This window comes from Pelophylax lessonae (genome assembly GCF_965119305.1).
Source record: "Pelophylax lessonae genome assembly, chromosome: 2".
Lineage (NCBI taxonomy): Eukaryota > Metazoa > Chordata > Amphibia > Anura > Ranidae > Pelophylax > Pelophylax lessonae.
The window spans coordinates 649,608,540-649,629,407 of NC_138769.1; the positions used below are offsets into that span (position 1 = coordinate 649,608,540).

At 43.1% G+C, this 20,868-nt stretch overlaps 1 protein-coding gene across 1 annotated transcript in view; it reads right to left on the reverse strand.

Moving 5' to 3' along the window:
- Window positions 1-344: 344 nt before the first annotated feature.
- The window catches only part of PROSER1 (proline and serine rich 1), a 114,844-nt gene continuing 94,320 nt past the window's right edge, over window positions 345-20,868 (reverse strand). The window contains exons 11-14 of the mRNA XM_082244677.1: window positions 10,449-10,481; window positions 6,159-7,839; window positions 3,579-3,693; window positions 345-885 (exon numbers count right to left, since the gene is read on the reverse strand). Coding sequence (XP_082100803.1) covers window positions 763-885; window positions 3,579-3,693; window positions 6,159-7,839; window positions 10,449-10,481 — 1,952 coding nt within the window. The 3' untranslated portion in view covers window positions 345-762. The remainder of the gene's footprint in view (window positions 886-3,578; window positions 3,694-6,158; window positions 7,840-10,448; window positions 10,482-20,868) is intronic.

The following is a 20,868-nucleotide window of genomic DNA, read 5'->3' on the forward strand; positions in this document are numbered from 1 at the left end:
AACTGAAGCCCCTCTGGTCTGGTCCCAGACTGAGCTGTCAGCGATGTGAGTATAGCGATCTTTTCATTACAGAGCTAGATAGAATAGCTTTAGAATATGGGTGGGAGAAGGTTTAGCATTAGGTAATAACTGGAATTCCACTTAAGTTAAAAAAATCAAAAGATCACATCTAGTAATATTTGTTAAAATATCCAATGAGAAATGACAATAAAATAATTGATTTCTGTACAGTTCATATAAAAATGTAACATACCTATCATGTTAAAAGTAAAGTTATAATGTAGGTGGAACTGGTCTCTGAAAACCACACAGAGTGGGGTCAGACAATGGGGGGGCATTTTACGGAGATTTCAATTTCCTGGGGATATTTGCACTGATCTCTCTTAGGATATGGATAGGGCTATCTCATAATTGCTGCCTTTCCATGTCCCACAACAAATAATACTTTAAAAGCACCACAACTGTATATAAAATCACTACCAATTCAATAAAATATGAAAAAACGTGATAAAAAAAGAAGACTATTAAAATAGATTTATCCTCCTCTGTAAAAGGTCAGTAATGGAAAGGTTGTGAGGTTTTTGGTCAGGATTTGCTAATAAATATCTAGTGTTTCAACACACAATGTTCAGGCATGTGTCTTTGTCAAAGGATGAAATGGAAATCTAAAAGCTAAGAGGGGTTTTAAAATACTGACAGACTATGCTATGCTTCTCAGTGTTAGTGAATGGAAGAACTTGTTTTGTGTTGAATGCTTTCAAATTACTGCCAGCCACGTTGAGGCAGTCCTGGCTGTAGAGGAAAGGGAGTTCCAGGTCCAGTAGGGAAACCAGCAAAAGCATCTGCCTGTGCTGCAAATCCTTCTAGAGCAGACGCTGAATGTGCCTGGAAAGAGATAAATTGGTTAAAACACACACTTTGGGTACTAAATAGTTACCTCATAATATAGCAGGTGACAAACCTAATGGTCTTAAAGCACAACTCCAGGTAAACAGCATACTAAAATGAAATACATATACGAGTGTCTTTTCACCTGCTAAAGGATTTGTATTTCTTTTATTCCAGTTCTGAGAGTTACACAACTAACCCACAGCACAGCCCTGCCTGCCATGGCAGAAGACCTGTTTTTTTTTACGATTCGGTTCTGTTAAAGCTACAGTTCTACCTATCCTCAACCATGTCGCTGAATGCAGAAAGGTGAAGCAACAAACTGTTGAGATCATCTTTCTGTTACTCTGCTTTCTCTTCCTAACCGTATGTCCCTTGTTAGTACATAGGCACTAGCAACTGACTGGTTGTATTTGCTGCTTTTACCTTTTCTAGTTATGAGCTCTGCTGTGCAAGAAATGCAAGAGACTAATACCAAATCAAATTCAGGGACTTACACTGCTTACATTTAAAATACAAAGGAAAAGGGGGAAATGGCCCGTGGGACTTTATATGAGGTGTGTACATATGGCTGGAAGTAGAAAATAAAAACCAAATGAAATAAAATAAAAGAGTAGCTAAATTAAGCGTAAAATACATGGTAGTAAATCACATAATGTATACATCATAATGGTACAGTATATCACAGTCTCACCAAAATAGCCATAAATACATATATCATAGTAAATGAGTATAGTGCATCTTGAGCAGACGCGTTTCGCGAGCTGTACACTCGCTTCTTCAGAGTAAATGCATAGGAATTATGTCTAAAAAGAGAGAGACATGCATATATTGGAGAAACAACAAAAAACAAGTAGAAAAAATCAATGAAAAATATATATGAAAAAGTATTCTGTAAATATGAGGGACTCAAAAGGAGTGCCAAATACTTACAGGCCAATGTAACTGGAGTCATAATGGGCTAACTGAGGCGGCGGTGGGGGAATGCCCTCTTGTCTAATTTTTCCTTCCAATTTTACTCTTACTATTACCTTATAATGATTATTTACTGACCATATAATTATATTGACTATATAATTTATATCATATACTATACTACTTTATTTATAGTTCTATGACAGATTTGGAAGGTTACTCTACTCTTTATAGTTTACTCACATTCCTACCCCCACCAATTGTTGACCAACACATGTCTGACACCTATTCCTATGTACTGTGCATATCCACCCTTCTGCCGCATCATTCTTTCTATCTTTCATCCTTATTATTACTTTCAAATTGACCATATCACATGTCCTTCCTATATCGAACATTATACTTTATCACCTATATATGTGATAACTATATCCAGAATTATACATTATATACTAGATTACTTTATTTACAGTTTATGATAGATTTGGAAGGTCCAATCTCCTCCTACTACACTCATCTGTCATCCATCTACCATGGGCCCCCTTGTTGGCTTGGTCAAGTTGGACCCTTCAGCTCCCAGGTCAGGCATTCCCCACCGCCGCCTCAGTTAGCCCATTATGACTCCAGTTACATTGGCCTGTAAGTATTTGGCACTCCTTTTGCGTCCCTCATATTTACAGAATACTTTTTCATATATATTTTTCATTGATTTTTACTACTTCATTGTTTTTTGTTGTTTCTCCAATATATGCATGTCTCTCTCTTTTTAGACATAATTCCTATGCATTTACTCTGAAGAAGCGAGCGTACAGCTCGCGAAACGCGTCAGTTCAGGATGCACTATACTCATTTACTATGATATATGTATTTATGGCTATTTTGGTGAGACTGTGATATACAGTACCATTATGATGTATACATTATGTGATTTACTACCATGTATTTTACGCACTTCTAATTTACCGCAATAAAAGCTACTCTTTTATTTTATTTCATTTGGTTTTTATTTTCTACTTCCAGCCATATGTACACACCTCATATAAAGTCCCACGGGCCATTTCCCATTTTTCCTTTGTATGTATCGGGATGGAGGTGTTTTACTGATGTTACCAGACCATAAACCCCTTCTTTTCTACAATTAAAATACAGTGCTACTTTAAATTGTGCTCAGAATTAAATAATAAACCGCTCAAGAAACAGATCTTGAAATGCCATAACACAACTATTAAAGTGGGAGTAAACTCCCTTAGTTGATTTTTATATAAGGCAGCTTACCTATAGTTACAGTAAGTATCTCCTAAAACGTGCACCGCAGACAGTGACGTCGCCAGCGCATGTGCGCTGAAGGAGCCCTGTGCCGTAAATAGTGTCATTGGGGTTCAGCCATTTATAATGCTGAAGCCCACAAACCTGAAAGGAAGAACTGGTGAAGATGGAAGCACCTACAGCGGTGACAGAGTGCTGCTATCGGGCTTCAAATTCAGGCAAGTCTGTCATTCTGCACTAGTATGCAGTGCACACTAGCACATTATACCTTAAACTGCCCAAGGCCCAATTTATTTTTTTGCTGCGGTTTACTACCGCTTTAATTAGTTTAATTTGTTTGGTACCGTGAAAGTAAGAATAATTCTGATTGTTATAGGATACTGCACAATATGAATGCACATTTTTTTTTTTTTTTAACCTGCAAAAAGATGCACATTATTATTTTTTTTTTTTTACAAAAGGTGAACTTATCCTTTTAAAGTACATGAGAAAACAAAGCAGTAGGCTACCTGCAACAATGCTGACTGAGCTGCTGCAGTCTGCTGCAGTCCTTGCAGAGATTGAGAGGGACTTTGGGGAAATCCAGTAAGACCAGAGAGAGAAAGAAGAGGAAATGCTGATGGCCTATAGAAATACAACAAACAAAAACAAGAGTTACATAAAGTATAACTGCTGCATGATGAAAACATGCCAATGTATTAATAGCACCCATGATACCTGCTTACCAAAACATGCTACACATTGGACAATCTAGTAAGATAATTAAGAACCTAGTGTAGATGGGAAGGTCCCCCACATGGAAAAATGGGTGGTCAGAGGTCTGCCCTTCCTTCTTCTCTGTCACTACCCGCCAGGGTTACTTCAACATTTAATTTCCTCTATATAAAAATGAAGTTGTGCCACCCATCCAGACATATCTACTTGCCACAATGAGCATGTCTGATTCTCAAAAGCACTTGTTATTGGGTCATTAGTTATTCCACATGCAACCCACTGGTAATGTCTCCTATGGTCCTTTAATTGCAAAATGATGACATTTCTAATCAACTGCAATTGTTTCCATAGTTGCAGATGAGTCCTAGGGATTTTTGTAATTTTACATGGAAACGTCAGCTTATGTACCCTAAAGGTACCTGGGTATACATATGTGATACACATACATTGACGTATCACTGCCAGTGATGGAATTGTTTAGGTCCTTATTCTAGCATTCTGAATGGCTTTCGTGTATGCAATGATCACTAATGTGATCAAATTTATAGCTTCTAAACAATTCAGAAGCTTCATCAAAAAACAACATTTTGTTACATGGCATTTACTATTATAAATCAAAGGCTGATAAAAGGAATGATATTTGAGCTGCATACTGTAAGACATTGTTTAAAGAAAACCTGATAAAGAAATGGAACAGGTCTAAACACATCAGTTTCAAAAAAACAATTATATTGCCAGTATGGCAGGAATTTCTAATTGTCGCATTTGCTTGTGTCCTCAACGAAACAGTCAAACCATCAAAAGGGTGGTGTCATAACTGATTACATGCTCAAAATTATGGCAGTTACAATTCAATCAGAAGCAAAGATGGCAGCTTCATTGGCTGAAAAGGATAGGAGGGTTTAGTTCTGCTTTAACCCTTAGCTTCCTTCTCCCCTTAGCTTTTTCTCTGCTTATTTTTTATTTCCATTTTTGTAACCCAAAAAAATATATAGTTTTTAGTTTTCATTTATTTTTGTTTGTAAAATACTTTTAGTGTTGCATTAAAAATATTGCCTACATTTGATCTGTAGATAACTTTGCCATGCTTTGTACCAGAAACTTTAACCACTTGCCGACCGCCGCAAGTACATATACTGCGGCGGTCAGCCCCTCACAGGCAAAGTGACGTATGGGTACGTCACTAGCCTGTGAGGCTCTGGGGAGCAAGCGCGCGCCAACGGATGCGCGCTCACGCTCGGTCACGGACACCCCCCCCCCGCGCGTGTGCCCGGCGGACCGGATGTCCGCCGGTCACTCGCGACCGTCCGTTAGAGCGGGAGAAAGGCAGGCGGCTAATGTAAACAAGCCGCCTGTCATTCTCCCGTGTAAGAATAGTGATCATACGGTTCTACTATGTAGGACCGTTGATCACTGTTCCTACACCTCAAGCCACAGCCAATCACAGTTAGAAGCACGCCCCTAGGGACACAATTATCCCCTCCCGCTCAAAAAAGTTAACCCCTTCACTGCCAGTGTCATTTTACGGTAACAGTGCATATGTATAGCACTGATTACTGTAGTAATGTCACTGGTAACCCCAAAAGTGTCAAAAATGTCAGTCAAGGGTCCGATCTGTCCGCCGCAATGTCGCAGTACCGCAAAAAAAAAAAAAAAAATTGCAGATCGCCGCCATTACGCGTTAAAAAAAAAAACAACAAAAATGACAAAAATCTTTCCCTTAGTTAGTAAACGCAATAACTTTTGCGCAAACCAAACAAAATACGCTTTTTGCGATTTTTTTTACCAAAAATATGTAGCATAAAACAAATTGGCCTAAATTGTTAAAATATTTAGATTTTTACTTTTTTTTTTTTGGGGAATTTCATATAAAAAAATGTGAAAAAGTTATTTTTGCAAATTTTACGCTGTTTTTTTGTTTATAGCGCATGACCAAAAAAAGTCGCACAGGTGATCAAATACCACCAAAAGAAAGCACTGTTTGTGGGGAAAAAAAAGGACGTCAAATTCGTTTAGGTACAGCGTCGCACGACCGCGCAATTGTCCGTTAAAGTCACGCAGTGCCGAAGCGTAAAATAGGCCCTGGAAGGGGGTAAAATTTTCCGGGGCTTAAGTGGTTAAGGACTCATTCACACTTTGTGCATTTTTCTGCACTCGAAAAACACTGGTCTCCGCAAGGGCACACAGAAAACTATTTAACCCACAAAGGAGCGCAGAGTTGCAGAAAAATGCAGCACGTCTGTAATATTCTGCATCTCAATGAAGGTCTCAGTCTTTCTGTGCATTTCCATGCATCACAGCTTAGCTATATTAGCTATGTGCTAACAGTTATGATTACAATAAGAATCGGCTGCAAAGTCTACATAGCTACTTACCCTGCTTGTGCCACAAGAGCAGAGTTGAAGTTTGAGCTGAAAGCTGAAGCAAATCCAGGTAGAACAGAAGCTGGGGATGGGGCAGTCACAGTTTGAGGCACTGGTGGGCCTGCTGCTAAAGTTGATGGAGCCTGAAGTCCGGGAAAGGAAGGGAGAGCGGGAAGAGCGGGGTTGACTGATGGTGTGCTAGAAACTGGGAAACCAGGAAAAGATGGGTTTGATGATACGAGGGGTGCTTGAGGTACAGAAAAGAGCGAAGGGAGAGCATTGGATAGGTTGAGTGGAAAAGGTGAAGCAGCAGCTGCAGACACAGAAAGGCCAGGAAATACAGAAGAAGTAAGAGGTGGAGTTGCAGAAGCAACCGTGGCTGTTGATGTTAACATGGGTACAGTAGGAGTAAGAGCTGGACTACCTGCGAATGGAGATCCATTGGATAATGAAGTGAAGGGTGGAAATACAGGTGGAATTCCTGGGGAGGAACCCAATCCTAAAGAAGACAGGGTTGGGCTACCAATGTTACCGTTAATAGAGGAAAGCCCTGACAAAGCTGGGTTTATGGAGTTGGCCAGGTTCCCAGGGCCAGGTGGAAACACATGACCTAGCATGCCTGGTATTCCTAGGGAACTGTGGGATGGAGTGGCCGAACGTGATGGTCCTTTAAATGCAGAAGGCGATGGACTAGCTTGTTCCGCTTTAGATAAAGGGGTCACAGTGGATGCATTAGGGGAAGATGAAAGACTGTGTTCTGACATGGAAGAGGGTGGATTTTGTCCCTGTGGAGTAACTGGATTGCAGCTAAGTGGAGACTGGCTGTGCACAAGAGGTTGTCCTGGCATGGTAGATGATGAAGTAATGGGATTAGTTAACGAAGGAGAAGATGACCCTGAAAATGCAGACATAGCTGGAGTAGCTGTTCTTTGAGGTGTTGGCGTAGAACAAGGGGGAGTAAATGATTTATTTAAAGCGGAGACAGAATCACCATTTTGGAGGCTTGACATCGGCAAAAGTCCTGCTGCAGGCATGGAAGGCATTGAAGGGGAATTCAGTAATCCTGGATCACTGGCTAAAAATCCTTTTAAGACTGATAGCAATGGATTGCCTATATTCATCTGTCCAGCAGCTCCAGCAATATCAGATAGCGTTGGGCTAGCCATGCCCTGGAAAGCAGGATTTAATGACAATGGGAGGCCAGCAAACAGTGATGGCATCATATTGGCGGTGCTTATGGAGGCTGTAGAGGTAGTGGCAGAAAATGGAAGGCCCGGAAGTGACAGAGGTGGCAAAGGATCATTGGCCCCAAGTGTAGCATATGGAGAAGAGGAGCTCTGCTGTGTTGTAACAGCAGCAGAAGGAAGACCAGGAAAAACTGCAGGGCTTGGTGTGGATGGTGCACTAATAACTGAGGTGGGAGTGCCGGAGGACATCTGTGCACTTTTTATCACAGTTGGACTTGGTGTAGATGGTTTAGGAGATGCCATGGAGGATATGGTTTGCCCTGAAAAGGCTGACGGAGGAGCAGCCATGCTCATTGCGGAAAAGGTAGGTGTTGTAGGAGTGGAGGGATGGTTTAGGGCTTTAGCAGGAGAAGCTGTAGGAGCTGGAGTTCCAGCAGGTGTAGCAGATGGTGTTGGAGGAGCCGATGTGTTGGTTCCATGTGGTGAAAGATGCGGAGTTGCTGGAGCTGCAATATAAAAAAATGTACACATTATATTTATTACAGGTACCTTTATAGCACCCTCAATCTACGCAATGCTTTACATATACATTAGTCCCTGCCCTCAAGGAGCTTACAATCTAATATATTTAAAATAGCACTAAGACTTCGTCTCCTGCAGGCATGCCCCATTCAGTGCAATAGAACTGTTCTAATCGGAGCGACTTAAGTCACTCTAACTTAAAAAAAGTTTCCTGCACTACTTGCCGGCGACTTCAGAGTGACTTGTTGACTTTTTTAAATAAGAAGTTTGCTAGCCTGATGAAGTTGCGCTGTGCAGGTCGACTTCAAAGTCAGGCGCCTTTGAAGCCGCGCTAGTGTGAACTGAGACTTGAGCCCCGTACACACGTACCGATCGTCGGCCGAACGATCGGCCGTCTTTTGTCCGAGGGCTGTCTTGTCTGTTGAAAACTGCAAAAGACTGCACACGAATTTTGTCGGCCAACAACAGCCGACTGCAGAAGTGATGTCATGTGATGGTTAACTTTCCTGGTCTTTTTTCTTTTCTGAGCATGCCCAGTCTTGCAAATCTGCTGTCTGTCGGCCGAATTCTGTACTGACTGGCGAACAATCGGCTGTTCTGGTGTCGGCATACAAAAATTTTAATGCTTGCACGACAGATTCTGTTCGGCCGAAAGTGCGCTGTCGGCTGTCGGAAGCATCATACTAACAAGCTGAAAATCGGCCAATCGTTCGGCGGCAGAACATTTTCGGCCGACAATCGGTACGTGTGTACGGGCCTTAACACTCTAAACTCTACTTGGTTGTCTGACAAGCTACAGTTATGAGGACAATGCAACAGAAAATAAAATGAATCAAATATACAATAAACACAGATCAGAAGATATTCACAACAATCTTGGAGTCAGAAAGCTATATGATGTGGCATAGCAAAACTGGCTTTCACATAGTAATTAGGGTCACCATTTTTTTTTTTTTTTTAAGCACACGACAACCTGGATGTTGGGATTGTGCAACCCTACAGTTAATTAACTTTTGATGAATCGTTTACAAACCATACATTTGCACTTACAGTACTGTACGCAACGTGCTAGATCTTCCAACCAAGACTTGCAATAGCAGTGCTCAGTCAAACTCGAAGATATGAATGAAGTATTATGTTATTCCTTCGCTTGCAGTAGTGGCGATATGTTGCTGACAACACATGATATGTCAAGCAACATTCAAAATGTGGCAAACCTGTGACCTTTTCCATTAGGTGTCTCAACATCAGTAAAGGATGACCCCTCATGCATGAGCTTTCTATTTCTGACAATCACTTCAGAGGAACTAAAAGACATAGAATATATATATAATATATATATTAGTGATCGACCGATATAGTTTTTTTAATTCTGATAACGATATTTTGGTCATCGGATATCGGTATCGGCTGATATTTTCGGACATGTCCCCCCTCCTGCTCCTTGTAATGACAGCCGAGTGGCTTCTCAGCCGCATCGGCTGTCATTACAAGACAGCCGACTGTTGGCTTTGGACGCCGTTACCGGGGTGATGGCTCTAGCTGCAGGCATCACTCCGGTACAGCACTTTCCCGAAATATCGGCAATATCGGTAACCTCAGGTTAACTGCATGTCAAGTGTTTGTAAAACCAGATTAAGGCATGAGAATCCAAGACTAGATAAAAGCAGCAGTCCGGTAAAAAAAAAAAAAAAAGTAAAGTCTGCAATGTTGATTTTCATCATGTAGTGTGGTTCAATGATCTTCTGTAAGTAGAGGAGGTGGCAGAGGAGCTTCAATGCTGCAGGGGTTTTGAAATGTAGTATAACTCAGACAACATTTCAAAACTTAAAGTATAGCCAAAGCTATTTTGGCTATACGTCTCCTGTAAGTCACATGATTGCAGTTTGTTCTGCACTCCTGTACGCAGTTTTCAGCTGACAGCGGGCTAAAGTTTGCTGTCAGCTGACATAACTCAGTCGGTCCAGGCTGGGGAAAGATCCTGACCATATGGTTAGGATCCACCCAGATGCCTGGACCAGCACCTGGCCCAGCCCCTGAGTAATCCACTGACAGCCTGAGCCAGCACCTCTAACCCCTCCACTGCCCAGCGCTCCACTGAGTGCTGGAGGGGAGAGCAGAGAGCCACTGGCTCAGTCAGTGCTCTGCTCAGAGCGGAGAGGAGAACTGAGCGATCAGAGGTGCAAAGTTACTGCAGAGCCAGTGGGGAACAGATGCAGCATGGGATCGATGCTGCATTCACCTAGGGGAGTATAATATTATGTTTTTTTTTTTTTTTAATAAGTCCATACTTCTCTTTAACAGATCAAGCTCCAATGCAAAGCCCTTCTCGAACATTTGAGGGAATAAGGAAAGTAAAGGAACTAATGCTCCTGTCAAATACAGTTTAAGTGCCCCAGAGTTTAATTTCATCTGATACCATTCGGAAAATTCTAATGTTTTCTAACCAAAATGGTTTTCAGGTTTGTCCAAAAAAAATGAAACATTGTGAAACGCTGTCATTTGCAAAGCATCCTCAAATTAGATTAGAGAGAACAGATTATATTCCAACTAGAAAATTAACAAAATGTACGGTATACACTCCAATCCTTACCTTGAGTGGGTGTAGCTCTTGTTTCTTCAGAACCTGGATGGGCATAGAAAGAAGACATGAAGTACTATAAAATTTTTTATATATATATATATATATATATATATATATATACACACATATATATATATATATATATATATATATATATATATATATATATATACACACACACATACATATACACACATATACTAGGGATGCACCGAAATTATCGGCCGAAAATGAGCCTATCTCATTTCGGCCGATAATGGGTTAACATTGCCGAAAATAAATATGGGGGAAGGAGGAGGGCGCAGCGCAGGGCAGGTTTTAAAAGTCCCGCCTCTGGCCGGCTGTCCGCCTCTAAATGAAGTCCCTACTACGATCTGTGCATTGTGAATGGACATACCATATGTCAGCGAAGATACTTGCCTGTCAGGGAAGTGAAGCTCTCACATAGTTACAGCTAATAGCGGCCGCTCCCCCCGCCCGGTGTCAGGTCAGTTCTGTTCTCATTCACACATAGTCGTGCTGAGCTAACAGGGATGGATCACATTAGTTCTCTCTATAGCGGCCGCTCGCACCGCCCCCCCCCCCCCCCCCCCGCCTGGTATGTCCATTCATTAATGCACAGATCGTAGTAGGGACGTCATTTAGAGGCGGTGCAGCCGGCCAGAGGCGGGACTTTTGAATGAAGGACACCCGAGGAGGGGGACGCTGAGGCAGTGGGGGGGGTGAGCTGAGGCAGCTTACCAATGGTATTTGTATTATGAAGCATGAGGGGTTAATGTATTGTCACTGCTGGTCACTCATCTATTAGTGACCGACCAGTGGCAGGTAATTAACCCCTTTGTGTTGCATTAGTGCAACCAGTATCCGTGTTAATTAACACTGGTTGCACCAATACTGGTTGCACTAATGCAGCACAAAGGGCTTAATTACCTGCCACTGGTTGGTCACTAATAGATGAGTGACCAGCAGTGACAATACATTAACCCCTCATGCTTCATAATACAAATACCATTGGTAATTAAATTAACCTCTTGCCAACCCATCACAGTACATATACTGTGACAGGGTAGCAGCGACAGGTGTACGTCACTACCTGTTTTTGGTGTATGCCCCTGTTCTATCCATTTTAAAAAATTTTTGGGGAAAAAGTCATTTTCGGTTTTCGGCCAAGGGCATTCTGCATTTTCGGTTTCGGTCCAAAATTTTCATTTCGGTGCATGCCTAATACATACATACATACATATACACACACACACACACACACACACACACACACACACACACACACACACACACATCACAAGCCTAGTGCTTGACGGGATAGGATATACAGTTGTGTTCAAAAGTTAGCACACCCTGGCAGAAATTGTGAAATGATGGCATTAATAATGAAAGTATGACTGATCAAGGCAATTTTTTTTTCTGTTTATAAGGATAGTGATAATATGAAGCCATTATTATAACATAGTTGTTTGACTCCTTTTAACCCAGTTGCTGAACAACCGCCGCAGAATGTAATGTAAACACAGGCACAGGAAATGATGCAATCTTCTCTCCTGGAGTCCTTTTCGGTTCCAGCGTGAGAGAAGAGAGCATCAGACAGCGAGTACACAAGCACTACACTAACACCAGTACACATAGGCACACATTTAACCCCCCTGATCACCCTCCCCCGTTAACCATTTCACTCCCTGTCAAAGTGTCACTACATATAGTATACAGATAATCATTTACTGATCACTGATTAGTGTCACTTGTGACTTCAGTTAGTGGTAGTTAGCGGCAGTCCCAGATAGGGGATGTATGGCGGGTACCCTAAACCTAATAAAGATTTAAGCTAGTGGAGTATCAATATTGAAGAAATAATGTGTAAAACATATACAATGAAAAAACAATAAGTGTTGAAGCAATATAAACAAATATCCTCAGTGTATAATGCTCAAGCAATCAAATAAGTAATAGCATAAAAATAACAATAAATCAATAAAATATATAAATGTGGGGTGATGATCAATAAAAATAATAATAATAGTCCATGTGCCAAAAATGTGCAAAAAAGGTTGCTTCAAAGAAAAGGTGACTTTCGTGATTCTTCACAATAATCAAGTGACTTTCGTGGAGCTATATCCTCTAATAGGTGTAATGGCCGCTCACCTCCAAAAACACCTTTAAAGGCCTTTTGTGATATCAATCACTGGGCTGGGATATTATAATCCTCCTCCACAGGTGGGGGCTTCTATTTGGGGCCTCTGGGATGTCCTTTGTTTCTATTGGATGTCAGCCGCCTCGTTTGCTAATGGGCAGTAATCCTCCATATATTCTCAGTATTCCTCCAGTCACTCAGAGAAATGAATAGGTACTCATGGTGAAGTATATAAGGGTAATTTATTTAAGAACAGACAAGTAAAACTTAACAGAGTAAGAATAGGTCAGCAGCCGCTAATGCGGTATAGCTCCAATACTTCTGGTCTCGGCCATAGACCGGAAGTGACGTCACCCAGCTCGTTGCGTCACTCAATGTGATTTTATCAAGGGCCCTTGATAAAGTCACGTGTTGAGTGACGCAATGCGTCGGAAGGAGCCGGGTGACATTTTAGGCCAATTTGTTTTCTGCTACATATTTTTGGTTAAAAAATAAATGAAATAAAAATCGCAATAAGCGTATTTTGATTGGTTTGTGCAAAAGTTATTGCGTTTACTAACTACGGGAAAGATTTATGTAATTTTTATTGATTTTTTTTTTTTTAACTAGTAATGGCGGCGATCTGCGAGTTTTTTTTGGGACTGCAACATTGCGGCAGACAGATTGGACCCCTGACTGACATTTTTGACACTTTTGGGGTTACCAGTGACATTACTACAGTAATCAGTGCTATAAATATGCACTGTTACTGTAAAAATGACACTGGCAGGGAATGGGTTAACTTTATTGGTGATCAAGGGGTTAAGTGTGTCCCTAGGGGCGTGATTCTAACTGTTAGGGGGCATGGCTAGTGAAGTAACCACAGAGCCATGCGATCCTATATAGCAGGATCGCATAGCCTCTGTGCCTACTTCAGTGAAAATGACAGACGGTTGTGTTTACATCAGCCGTCTGTCTTTTTCCCTCTACTGCGGGAGATCGCGAGTGGCCAGCGGCCTTCAGAGCCACCGGTCACACGCGCTGGCTTAGCAGGGAACGAGCGGGGGCGGGAGCGCACCACTGGCAGCGCGCGCTCGCCCCCTACAGGCTCGTGGGCGAGCAATGTAGGTCTACGTCACTTTGCCTGTAAGCGGTGTGCAGCAGTAAATAGACGTGAAGCGGTCGGCAAGTGATTAAAAGTGTTTTTGGAGGTGAGCGGCCATTACACCTATTAAGAGGATATAGCTTGTGGTGACACATTTTGGAGTTACGCGAAAGTCACTTGATTATTGTGAAGAATCACGAAAGTCACCTTTTCTTTGAAGCAACCTTTTTTGCACATGGACTATTATTATTTTTATTGATCATCACCCCACATTTATATATTTTATTGATTTATTGTTATTTTTATGCTATTACACTCATTTGATTGCTTGAGCATTATACACTGAGGATATGTGTTTATATTGCTTCAACACTTAGCGCCGGTTCACACTACCGCGACGCTACTTTAGGTGGCGACCTCCGAAGGTCGTGGTGCGAGCAGCGCGCCGCGACCTCGGAGCGGCCGCCACGGACTTCATAACATTGAAGTCTATGGCGGTCGCCTCCTGGTCGCCCCAAAGAAGCTCCGGACCCTTTTTCTAGGTCGGAGCGACTTGTGTTTTACACATTATTTCGCCAATATTGATACTCCACTAGCTTGAGTCATCATTTTACTGAAGCCACACAGTATATTTTTTTTGTTCCACTACTTTTACTTATTGCTTTACACCCATTGGAGCCTGCATCATACCACAGCTAGGATTATGTGCCATATCCAGTTGTAGGAATATTCACATTTCTATATATTCTATATCCTGTTGGATTTATATGAACACATAGTGAAACAAGTGCCGATTCCCCCCTCCTCAAATTTCTGTATAGTAAGTGGCGACACTACAGAATTGGCTGTCTGTTCCAGATTTTATTTTTGATCAATTCTACAAATAAACCCCACCCCTCTCACATCTTATACCCCGCTGGTAGCGCATTGGCCTTTTTTTCACTAATAAAGATTTAACCCCCCCGATTCACCCCCAGTTAACCCCTTCATTGCCGTGTCACTATTATAGTGTACAGATCTTTTCTCTGATCACTGTATTCGTGTCACAGGTGACATCAGTTAGCGTTAACGTCATTTAGAACCAATACAGGACAGCGTCAGGTTGCACGCCGCATATTTAGTAATACATTTTAAGTCTTTGATTTCCAGTGACACAAACACCTCCACCTCCATTACTTGTATAGTGTCTAAATGGATCAATATCTCTGATCTGATCAGAACTATACTAGCGTCCCCAATAGTTTAGTATAGGGTTCCCAAAACACAGCGTTTGCAGGATCAGCCCCGACACCTGCCAGCACCTGCATTTAGCCCCTCTGCCCATCCCCCAAGAAGTGTAGTATCAGCAGATTACGGTCACTTCAAATACACAGCACACTAAACCGCAGCATTAGCAGAGTCAGGCATGATCTCTGCTAGCACTAGCAGTTACATTTTTTGGTAGCGGTTCAAACAGCCCTTGACAACCAGGTGCTTTTTACCTGTCAGTCACACTAGGTGCCTATAAATGTATTGGCCAAAATGTCCAAACAGAGGTACACTAGTGAAGAGGCCTTTACGATGAAGCATGAGAGATGAGAGTGATGGGGAAGCCTCACTGTCAGAATTAGGCTTGGTGACGTGGCGAGTCCCATAAGTGCAATTCAAGCTGGTGCGGTGGCTAGCACAAGTAGTGTCCCGCGGGCACCAATAATTCGAAGACAGAGCCCATAGTGTCCTTCCTGATGCGCTTGCAAATCATGATTGGGAGCCCACCACTTCTGCAGCGCACGTACTTCCCCCATTCACTGACCAAACCGGAATTCAGGTGGAAACAGCCAATTTTACCCCAATTGGTTTTTATGTGCTGTCTTTCACGGAAGATCTGTACAAATCTATTGTGGACCAAAGCAATTTATATGCCCATCAATTAATTGCCACAAATCCAAATTTGACTCTTGCCAGACAATTTGTACAGAAACTGATCACGGTTTCCAAATTGAAAACCATTCTGGCCTAGCTCTCTTCATGGGCATTACTAAAAAGAGTGAGTTGCGGTGATATTGGTCCACTTAGAATTATATGCCCCTGCTTTCTCCTGCCATGGCCAGGACTAGATACAAGCAAATCTTGCTGTTCATGCACTTCAGTGAAGATTAACTCAGTCGTCCTCGGGGTGACCCTGGATATGACCGGCTCCACAAAATTTGGCCCCTCGTAAATCACTTCAACCAGAAGTTTGCAGCCTTGTATATGCCCCAACAAGCGGTCTGCGTTGAGTCCCAGATTACATTTTCTGGCCGCCTTGCTTTCAAACAGTTTCTTCCCAGCAAGCGTGCCAGATATGGGGTCAAGATGTATAAGCTCTATGACAATATGACAGGGCAACATGTTTACATGAAGTTTCTGCATTTATGAGGGAAATGATAGCAATGTGGAGCACCCCAAGACTACATGGGGAGCAGCGGCAAGATTTTTTTGGGACTTGGTGTCACCTTTATTCGGAAAGGGGTACCATTTATACGTGGACAATTATTAACACATGCGTGCCACTTTAGTCACCTTTTTAATTCTGGAATTGGTGCATTTGGCACCGTGCGTCCTAATCGCTGGGACTTCCTTCCCTACTTAGACGGGGTTATGCTGCCCCCTACAGGAGTAGGACATTAGGCAGAAAAAACTTCTGGCTACACCCATGGGCAGTCCCAGGGTGTATACTCCCTCTTCCTGCTATAGTCATTCAGTTTTGTTACAAGCAGTGTCAGGAGAATTCTAACACCACAGAGGGGTGGGTGCTGTGTCCGACAATGAACATCAAATAAATGGATTTAATGGTAAGTCAAAAATCCCATTTTCTCTTTCATTTGTTGACGGACACAGCTCCTGTCATTCTTGACCACTGGGACGTCACAAAGCAGTGTCAAACATGAGGGGTGGGAAATTGCAAAAAATTCCCAAGGCTAAACAGTAGCCAACCAGGCGACAGGGGCTCAACCAAAACTGGAGCCCGTCTGAAAAAACAATACACCCCCAAAGAGGATCAGGTCCTCTTAACAGCAGCCTGCAAAACCTTGTGGCCAAAGGAAGCATCCGCAGATGCCAACACATCCACTTTATAGAACTTTGTGAAAGTGTGCACGGACGCCTGATGACAGAAGGCCCAGGAGGCATTGAGCGCCCGAGTAGAATGCGCCCTGACAGGGAAAGGAGAAATCTGACCCTTGATGGAATAGACCTGAATCATCGTCTGTCTGATCCATCTGGAAATGGTTGCAGAGGAATGCGGACAACCCTTTCTGAGGCCCATCCGTAAGCACAAATAGGAAGTCTGATTCCCTAAAAGACTCCGTAGCTGCCAGGTACACCCTTAATCGGCCGGACCACATCCAAGGCATGCACAGCAATTTCCATCTGATGTTTTGGCCTGGGACACAAGAAGGTAACACAATGTCTTCATTCAAATAAAGATCAGAGACAACCTTTGGAAGGAACGACAAACAGGGACGAAGAACCACCTTATCACTGTAAACCACCAAGTAAGGTGAATGACAGGATAACGCCGCCAATTCCGACATCCTGTACACAGAGGTGATGGCCACCTTCTGGGACAGCGTAAGCAGGGGAATCTCCTGAAGATTCTCAAAAGCAGGTTTCTGGAGGACAGAGCACTAAATTGAGGTCCCAACAGAGACTGCACTGGAGGGGCCAAGTGCCTAACTTCCTGTAGAAAGGTACGCACCAGGGAGTATGTGGCCAAAGCCCATTGAAAGAAGACAGCTAAGGCCAACACCTGATAGTACTCAAGGCCAGTTTCTGCAAATCCTCCGTAAAAGGAAGGTCAAGATCCGAGCCACTGAGAAAGAGCGAGGATGAACCCCAAGAGACTCACACCAAGCAATGTACCACTTCCACGAATGGTAGAATTTTCTAAATGTATATTTCCTTGCTTTTAACAGCGTTGGAATCACCGACTCAGACAAAGCTCTATATATCTATCTATCAGCACCTAGCGTTCAAGAGCAAAGCCATCAAAGTCAGCGAATTAAGCAGAATGGAAGATTGGCCCTTGCGACAGCAGATCCTCCCTGAGAGGAAGCTTTCAAGGAATGTCGGCAACCAGCATCAACAAAACGGCATACCAAGCCTAGCGTGGCCAGTCTGGAGCCACTAAGATGACCGGAATCCCTTCTGCCTCGATCCTGCATAGAAGTCTTGGCAGAAGCTGGAGAGGAGGGAAGGCGTAAATCAGACAACACAGACCCAACAGGGCCACCAACGCTTCCACCAGAGGATCCCATGACCGAGCCACAAACCTCTGCACCTTTTTGTTGAGCCAAGACGCCAACAGATCCACCTCGAGGATGCCCCACTGGAGACACAACTGATGATACACCTACAGATAAAGGGACCACTCCCCTTGGTCCAACGCCTTCCAACTGAGGTAATCCGCATTCCATTTTTCCACCCCGGGAATGTGTACGATGGAGAGGGCTGGAATAACCCGTTCTGCCCACCTTAGAATGCCGGCTACCACCAGAGCTGCCAGGATACTTTTTGTGCCCCCCTTGTGATTGACATCATAAGCCATGGCCATGGCATTGTCTGATTGAATGCTCACTGGACATCCTTGAAGACGATTTCTCCAATGGTCCAGGCACAGTCTGATTGCTCAGAGTTCCAAGACATTGATCGGTAGTCTGGAATCTTCCAGTGTCCAGAGCCCCTGAGCAGAATTTTTGCAGAGGAAGCCTCCACCATCCAGACAGGCTGGCTTTCCTGGTGACCACTGTCCAATACAAGGGTAGGAAGGATTTTCCCAGCCAAAGCCCCGGAGAACGAAGCCACCATATTTCGTTCCCCAGCTCAGCCGAATCTGATTGTCCAGAGACTGCGGATTATTGTCCCATTTGGCCAGAATCTCCCTTGCAGGGACCTCGTATTGAACAGTGCAAAAGGAACCACCTCAAAAAAGGTAGACACCCTCAGGCCCAGCAACCGCATGCAAGTCCGGAGGGATAACCATCTGCTGGACAACAGGAGACGAATTACAACATGCAGTTTCTGAGTTTGTCCAGAGGAAGGAGCACTCTAGCTAAGGCCGAGTCCAGAGTCAGACCCAGACAGTCCAGCTTTGTGGACGGTACCAGAGCAGTAGTGGTCACAAAGTCTCGGTATCAGCCGATATTTTGTACATTTAAAGTTTTGAAAAATAAAGAATTTTTTACACAAATCTGGTACTGAACATGTTAATGTTTGTTTATTAACATTTTTTAACATGAAAGGCTCGTTCTTTAAACCTTACCTGCATGAAAACTGATAGGAAAACCACACAGCTTTCACTTGCGGGTACATCAGTTTCACATCATGTGAACGAACGAGTCCTAGCAGAGTAGACACTAGACAACTGTGAAAAATAAAGTGCTGGGAAAATAATAACTAAAGGCTTCCCAAAATAACATTTACATAAACTGGTGCAGTAGTGCACTCACTGTCTGCTATGATTAAATCTAATAGCTTCAGTGCAAAAGACAGTTGACTGGACACTAGTACTACTCACTTTCAATACTCCGTTAAGTAGAACAATATTTTAGTGCAGAAAGCATAACATTTCAGCATGTTCACCAGGTAAACAGCTTCTGTTTTTTTTTTTATATATCGCTGTTACTTCACTAAAAACATGCTCACTAGTGTGATTTCAGTGAAAGGTATCTTCTAGCATGAGAAGCAAGTCTTTTGTAGCGTGCCTCATTTTCTTTCCACCACTGACGAAGATCATCATTCAAATAGAGTTGAAGTTCATCATCCAGGGTCATTATTGCAGATTCAGAAGAATCCTCTGCATGAGGCCCCAATAAAAAACACTGAACATGGCATCTATTCGACCAAGGTGAAGTTTGTCTTCAAAAAGGGGACTGCACATCCAGGGGAAACCTTAGGGGATGCCAATCCGAGACCAGCACGGTGTATGAGATTAGGAGGAAGTGATGGCAACATTCTAGTGGAATCCTTGGGGGTAAACAACCACGCTTTTGTGCCTTATCCATGAGTGGGTAGGCATTGCCCTCTGGTGAGTATCCACTTTCTCTGGAGTTAACACACTGGTGGAGGATTGTGAGGTGGTCTATTTCAGCTGCACACTGGGATACCCGTTTCCTTTCTTCTGTAGTATATTACATCTATTTACTCATAGACTCTGTCAAGACTTTGCATTTTTATGGACTGTGGTTAATTAGGTTTTATGGATGCTTTTTGAGGAAAACGAATTTGCCGATTTTGACCATGTTATGTTTGCGCTACTAATGCTATATTTTCTCTAAGGACAAGTTGGTGTGTTAGGATTCATGTTTTACCTTTAAAGTAGCAGCAACTCATCTGTAATAGATGGTATAACGAATGGGTTTATCCAACATTTTAGGTCATTTCCTTCCTGAGCGCAGGGGACCATAACAATTTGTCTGCGGGTGTTGTGTGGTATTTTATATTTAAGCATCTTTGATGTCAATGGAGGCAAGAAAAATCCCCCTGATGCAGGGAATCTGCCACTGTGCGAACAAGCTCCATTCTGAACTTTTGCACCCGCACAAAGCAGTTCAGCACCTTGAGGCTCTAAATTGGACACACCTTGCCTTCCTTCTTGGGGACTGTAAACAGGGATGAGTAAAAACCCCTGAAAACGTTCCGAAGTTGGAACCAGGACCATCACCCTTTAACGTAAAAGATCTTGCACCGCCCCAAAAAGAGCCTGTAAGCGGACCAGGGACAGTCGCACGTTGGATGGAAGAACCTTACTGGAGTGTAAGTAAAAAAACTCGATCTTGTAGCTGGACCCAATGAGCTTGTGGACCCACCTGACTTGTACCAGGGGAGCCCACGGGTCCAGGAACAAGCAAAGCAGTCCCCCATCCCAGATATGGATGAGGGTACACCTTCATGCTAAAGGGGCCTTGTCCGCAGGTCTGGAGAAGCCCGCTTTTGACTTGCCAGACCAAGTTTGCTTGGATCCTCCAGAGGAGGCCCCGAAGGGCTCCGATCCCTTGTCAGTCGACCCTGAGGGACGAAAAAACTTCTTAGGAGCCGAGAAGGGCCCACGTCTATGAGGAGGGTCCTTGCCCTTAGTAACCTGCGGAAGAAAGGTACTCTTCCCTCCCTGTGAGACCTTTAACGATGTAATCCAGGGTAGCACCAAAACAGGCAATCTCCTTGAAAGGGAAGATCAGTCAAGG